Genomic DNA, 6,469 nt, shown 5'->3' with positions numbered 1-6,469 from the left:
AAGTGCAGAGACAAATTCTAATTCACAGATTATATGCTGTAATAAGTATTAGCCAAGAAAATCTTTATTGAATTTGACAATTCCTTCTCCCACCACAGCATCCAAAATCTTACATATTTTTTCATCTAAGCTTTACAAAAAGTATTTTACTCTATCGAAAATATAAACTTGCACAAGTACAAGGCAAATTAAATTATGCATTTTTGCCATAATAGTTCCCCATCCTATCTTGTATGTGATCACTAATGTCACATTCTTCTTCAGTTGAATTCTTTTCATTTTATGGTTTCTTCTCATTACAGTGCAATAAGAATCTTCCTTTTCAGGTATTTGACAGATTGCAATTTTCCTTGCTATTGAGACTGCTAAGCATAGCAGAATTTAATGCAAATTAATTGCATAAACATAAATATAAAATTTGAACAATCTATTGTAATATTGCAAAAGTTACTTTACAAAATGAATTTTTGTAATTAGGTTTCATTTAAAAAACTTGAGTTTGAGCCCTTCAATTAGTAGGATACACTGAATAGTTACTGGACACTTTTTTTAAGAGTTAAAAATTTATTTTAAAAATGAATACCCCTAAAAGTAGCAATGTGGTGTGCCAACTGCCTGTGATTGAGAAGTTGCTTCAACAAGTAATATTTGCTGTAGACTGGGAAGAGGAAAGCTCAAGGATGGGCTGTCCCAGAAATCTGCCCAGAGTTTAAGAGCTTTTGATCCTTACAGCTCTTGCAGCTTAAAACTGCTCTAAGACTTTGGGGATAACCTGTATGCTCTCTATTCTCTTTCAGAGCTAGAGAAGTCTTTCAGATTCCTAATAGATTGAATGACTAGTCTTAAAACACATCATCATCCTGGTGGTAGAAGTGTTTTTCATGGTTTACCTCAAAAAGCACAATTACTTAACAACGAACATGCCCTCTTCTAATGTAACTCATACTGTATTAAGCAAGGTAGGTGATGGGAAATTACAAACTATGGCCTTGCTGAGTATATGAAAATACGGTGTTTTCCTTCTAAAACAAAATAAGGGAGAAAACACTAATAGAAAAGTAGTTTGTTACTTGAGTGGTTTTTGTTCATTTTTATAATATATTTTTCCTAAGTAAAACTTGTTTGGTCACTTAAAATTTCCAACAGTATCATAATGTCTTTTTGTAGACTAATATACAATAACTAAGTACAGACTTCATCTACATTTTCTTTAACATTCAAAAACATTATTAAATATGAATTTATCCTGGAGCTAAAAAAATTTCACTTTTGACTTTTACCACTACTGGAGCTAGCTGGACTAGCTGGACTGGCTGGACTCGCTGGACTCACTGGTGAAGAGAAACCCAACTGCACAACTTTGGGTGAAAACGAGGCAGCATTTACAACACTCTTCGTTGACCTAGGAGTTAAGTCACAATTAGTAAAAACTAATTATTTTTAGTACAAATTCTTTATTAAGACCTAAGAGTTTGAGTATAAGAAACCTTCGTTTGTTTAGACTTCAGATTCCTGGCAACACCAATCACAGAAACAGTCTGTAAAGAGAAGTAAATCTCTGTGCAATGAGGAAACACAATACATACAGGATCCTGTGCCCAAAACCATATGAAAGTAGGTCTAGGATGGTTGGGAAACTTCCAAAAATAAACTTCTGAAAATGAGAATTCTGATGAATAGAAGTGGGGATGTCTTTTAAAGAGTATGCATGTACCATGAGCTCATCAGCTGATGAAAATAAAGGATGCGCACAAAGGCAAGGCATATACCTGTTGGGATAGTTTGGCCCTCAGTGTGGAAAACCAAGGCCTGGGAAGAAATCAAAGAAGGGAGAGACCTCCTAGAGCCTTGACTACCAAGAAGAAAGCAGGACAGATGGGTAAATAGTTCTGCCTTCCATGCCAGGGAGAAGTTTGACTGGAAAGAAAGAAGGAAAATGGGACTAATGAGGAATTAAGCCACAAAATATGTCAGGATATAGCAGCGGTATACCTGATTGCCTTGACCAGAAGGGATAGTGTTAGAGAAAGAAGGAACAGCAGATGTGATTACAAGCCATCCTGACTGAACTTTGAAAGATCACCAAAAGTATGGGAATCAGCATAAAAGGGCAAATGTCCTTATTTTCACATACACGACATCTCATCTCTTGGTTATGCCTGATGCCTAGGGTATACTGCTTTGCTTCTACCTCTCAGAATCCTTTGTTTTCTCAAAACCATTCATGTAAGACCTTTCCTGATTCCCCCTACTTCTGGTGCTTCCCCCCACCCTCAAAAAAAAAATAACTATTATTTTATACATGTGTATATTTCTCTCAATAAGAGTATGAGTTCCTTGAGGGCAGATACTGTTCCATTTTGCCTTTTGTATCCCTTAGTGTCTCGCATAGCACCTAAACATTAGCATTCTGGGAGCTCCAATTCTCTAAGGGCCCTTCCAGCTGGGACAGTTCCAGGAACCATAACTCTAATCTAATCCTTCACAAAATACAATGACATCATTGTCAGCAACACTAGGGCCATCCATGCTAACTTGTACATCTCACATTACAGGCATGTATTTTGCTTAAGTTTTCTTAGTCTGCTTTAGTAGTAGGCAAACATGGCCTGCTTGCTGTTGTCACACACGATCCTCCATCCCTCAACACTCTCCCACCATCTAAAGGCTTTCTTGAAGTCTTGGTGCTAATCCTGCCTTTTGCAGCAGACTTCTAAGGGGTCTCCCACCGTCCCTCTTCCTTAGAGATTATTTCCCCTTCACACTATATGTTTTGTTCTCATTAGATTATGAGTGAGCTCTCTATAAGAGCCAGCACTATCTTCTGCCTTTCTTTGTACTCCCAGCCTTTACTACAGTGCTTGATGTAGTAAGCACTTAACAAATGCCTGTTGACTGCTGACCACTTTCCCTGGATTCAACTTTCATATCTGTACATGATCCCCAGATTCATATTACTTAGCCGTCATCTCTTTCTTGTGTTCAAGTCCTGCATCACCATAAGTGGTTGGGATGTCGCACAGGTATCTAAACTCAGCCATCACCCTACTTTAGGGTGACCTCTCCCAGAGTACTGTAATAGCCTCCCTGGCATCCAGCTTCTAGTCTAATTCACCATCCTCAGAAATGCTAAAGTAATCTCCCTAAATCACAAGATCATTTCCTTGCTCAGTAACCTATTTACAGAATAAAATACAAGCTTTTTAGTGTGGCATTTAAAGCCATTAATAATTGATACCAATCTACCTTTCTAGGTTTATTCCACATTACGGCTCTTCATATACATGACATTACAGTCAAATTGGTCAGCATTCCCTCACCTGATTCTAATCATGCATGTACCTATCAAAAGTACAAATGTGGGGAGGTATGGCTAGATGACAGTTGGCTTGGGAAAAATCTGGGAATTTTGTTGCCTTGCAAACTCAAGAGGACCTAACAATGTGGTATGGTGGCCAAGAAGGTTTAACCAAATCTTGGGCTGCATTTAGAGACGTGGGCAGCTTCTAGGTGATGACTCCAGTTGTACCCTACCTGTATTCACCCCTAAAGTATTAGAGATACATCCATCAAGTAGGGATTGACTGAACAAATTGTGGTATATATGATTATTATATTATATATCATGATATATATGTCAGAAATGATAAAAGGAATGTTTAAAAAAAAAACCTGGGAAAACTGATTATACAATCTACTCTGATTATACAGTGATCCAAAAGCATCCCAAAGGGCCCATGATGAAAAATGTACCCACCTCCAGATAGAGGGCTAATGGATTCAGAATGAAGACTGACTTTTTGCCCCCCGAACATGGTTAATATGGAAATTTGTTTTGCATGACTTAATATCTATAATGTTTTGTATTTCTTGCCTTCTCAAGGGGTGGGATAAGGGAGAGAATCTGGAACTGAAAATAAATTGAATGGGGAGGGGAAAAAGTCCTGGAGACAGTTCTAGACACCACAGTTTAGGAAGCATATTGACAAGCCAGAAGCATATCCAAAGGATTGTAACCTAGATGGTGAAAGGTCTCTAAAACATGACAGATGAGAAACTGGTATAATGAGACATTTAGCCTGAAGAGCTGGCTTGCTGGAGAGGTCAGACTGTCAATTATTTTATGGATTATCATGTAAAAGAGGAATGGACTTGTTCTGCTTGGCCCCAGGAAGTAGTAGGAGTAATGGGTAGAAGCAACAAAATAAGCAGATTTAGGCCTATCCTAAAGTAGAACAGGCAAATCTGAAAGGCTAAAAGATTCTAATCAGAGAGGTAGCACAATGATGGGTAACCATGGTTGCTGTGGGGTTGATGATAAAACCATTGAGGAGACTCGATGACCTGAAAGGTCACCTATGAGTGAGCCATGTTAATGAAGGTCCACAGAGATACAGGAAGAGCAAGAGGTCACAGACTGAGCTTTGAGAGTTAGAGGGTGACCTGAAGTCTGTTGTATCACCGTAGCAAGCATCCATGTTGTGTGATATACGTGGATGGAGTGTGCTTCATAGGAAGAAAAGTTGTTATTGTGTTGACAGAGGGCAGTAAGCCTCAAGAAGGATGGTTTCTCCAGCTGCCACCATGTTAGGAGGAAGAGACAAGCCTTGTGCTAAGTGCTGGAGATCAAGTATAAAACCAGTTCTTTGTTTCTCTCAGCGAACTTACATTCTAACAAGAAAACAAAACATGGAGAGGAAGACAAGGCAGGTAGCCGGTGGGAAGTTGGAGCATTCTGTGGGCTGAGAGTAAAATGAACAATCTGTGCTGCAGAGGGTGGTCAAAGGTGTGCTATCTTCTAGAGAAAGATGTGGAAAGATGTAAGATGAATAGGACATATATGTATGTGTTTAAATGTGCATGCATTTTTTTTATTAGAAAAGAGCACAGAAGGCACAGTGCAACAAGATGGGTGAAGATGGTCTGTTCAGAGAGAAGACTGAGATGGATAGAAATGAAGGTAGAAGTAAAGATGGCAAAAGGAAATGCTTATGATTTTGGCAGACAATTATACAGTTATAGGAGGGGGGGGTCATTGAAAGTTGTTTTGGAACTTCACCCTTCAAGGTCTTGTAATGACTGAGAATGCTATTAGTAGTGGCATTGGCTAGTGACACCTCAATCCAAACATTAGGGAACTGATACTGAGGGGCAGGGAAGTCAGATAGGAAGAGAGATTTCCCCTTCCGCCACACTAGCTCTAGAGTCTCATTTCAAGGTGGAGTGATGTATACTAGAAGGTAACCCTACATGAGGTCAGGCACTTGGATCCCATTCTAAGTCCCTGAAAGCAGTAGACCCCTTGTAACTTTTGTCATGCTGAGGCTCAAGATTTCTGATGGATATAACAAAAAAGACACTGATAATGACTTCAGAAGTAGTTGTGGGAGCTGATGGCAAAAAAACAGGTTGTACAATATGTTCAAGACTGAAATTTGAAAAAGATCACAGACTTGTCATTTACTCAGAAGCTTTAAACTAAAACCAACCCTGAAGCTTCTATAACATGATTACATTCTTCAAGAGGAAGTTTTAAGGGCATGGGATATGGTAAGAAATAAAAGTGCCTCTATCTTAATACAGGAAAGCCAATTAATTATATGAGAACTGTTTCCAAATCACCTGTCTTATCTGTGTGCCGTCAAACCTCTGAATGACCGGTTAGTTATAGCAGAATTCAAGGGCAATTACAAGAGTCCCTTCCTGATTTATTCAAATAAGCTACTGATGCTGAAAAGTGACAGATAAATGCAAAGACCTTGATACCTATTACCATTTCCTACAGAAGTTTAACAGATGTTAAACTTTTAAATGTTTAACAGATGATCACCACAATAGACAAAAGCTCAGAAACTGCCTCAGAGAAGGCTTCGTCTCCCAGCCAGGGTGACAGAGCTGGGAAGGGCAACAATCATTACCCCCAAACTCAGAACAAACAAGTCTGCAAAAGGCGTGGCATCAGACCCAGCTGAGCCTGAACATCCATCCCGGAGCATTTCTACGTGAAAATAAAAACACAGACAGAGAGGATCCATGGCCCAGGTGTTTCTCTGGAGCTCACAGTATTGCTGTCAGGGAAATCACTGCATCTGGACATGAAACCGAGACACCAGAGAAGATGGAAATGGCATTCCAGCCATAAAGAAGGAAAAGGAAGATCACATCTGTAGCTCTACCCTTGCCCACAAGGAATTCCCATCCACATGGAATGATTTCTGAAAGGTGGAAATGTTCAAGCCAGCTGCTTGTCACACCAGTCTGGGGACAAGGGCAGTGATATTTATCTAAGAGATCAAGCCACATGAAAGGTATCCAAGCGCAGTGTGTGGTTGTAGGACAATTGTCTTCTGTATGAAATGACTGACAGATCAAAGACACTGGTAGTTTTAAATCTAACGTTAGAAATACTGGTATTATTAGAAAAAGCACAGAAAAATCAGTTGCATTGCAATTGACGGTATTCTGGATA

General features: G+C 39.3%; 1 protein-coding gene across 1 annotated transcript in view; it reads right to left on the bottom strand.

Annotated features, from left to right (window-relative positions):
* Window positions 1–46: 46 nt before the first annotated feature.
* Window positions 47–6,469, bottom strand: part of CCDC39 (coiled-coil domain 39 molecular ruler complex subunit) — a 55,872-nt gene continuing 49,449 nt past the window's right edge. Inside the window, exon 20 of the mRNA XM_072618389.1 lies at window positions 47–1,402. Within this exon, the coding sequence (XP_072474490.1) occupies window positions 1,264–1,402 (139 nt within the window). The 3' untranslated portion in view covers window positions 47–1,263. The remainder of the gene's footprint in view (window positions 1,403–6,469) is intronic.

This window comes from Notamacropus eugenii, chromosome 6, assembly GCF_028372415.1.
Source record: "Notamacropus eugenii isolate mMacEug1 chromosome 6, mMacEug1.pri_v2, whole genome shotgun sequence".
Taxonomy (NCBI): domain Eukaryota; kingdom Metazoa; phylum Chordata; class Mammalia; order Diprotodontia; family Macropodidae; genus Notamacropus; species Notamacropus eugenii.
Note: the sequence above shows the minus strand (reverse complement) of the source record. Positions and strands in the feature narration are given on the sequence as shown.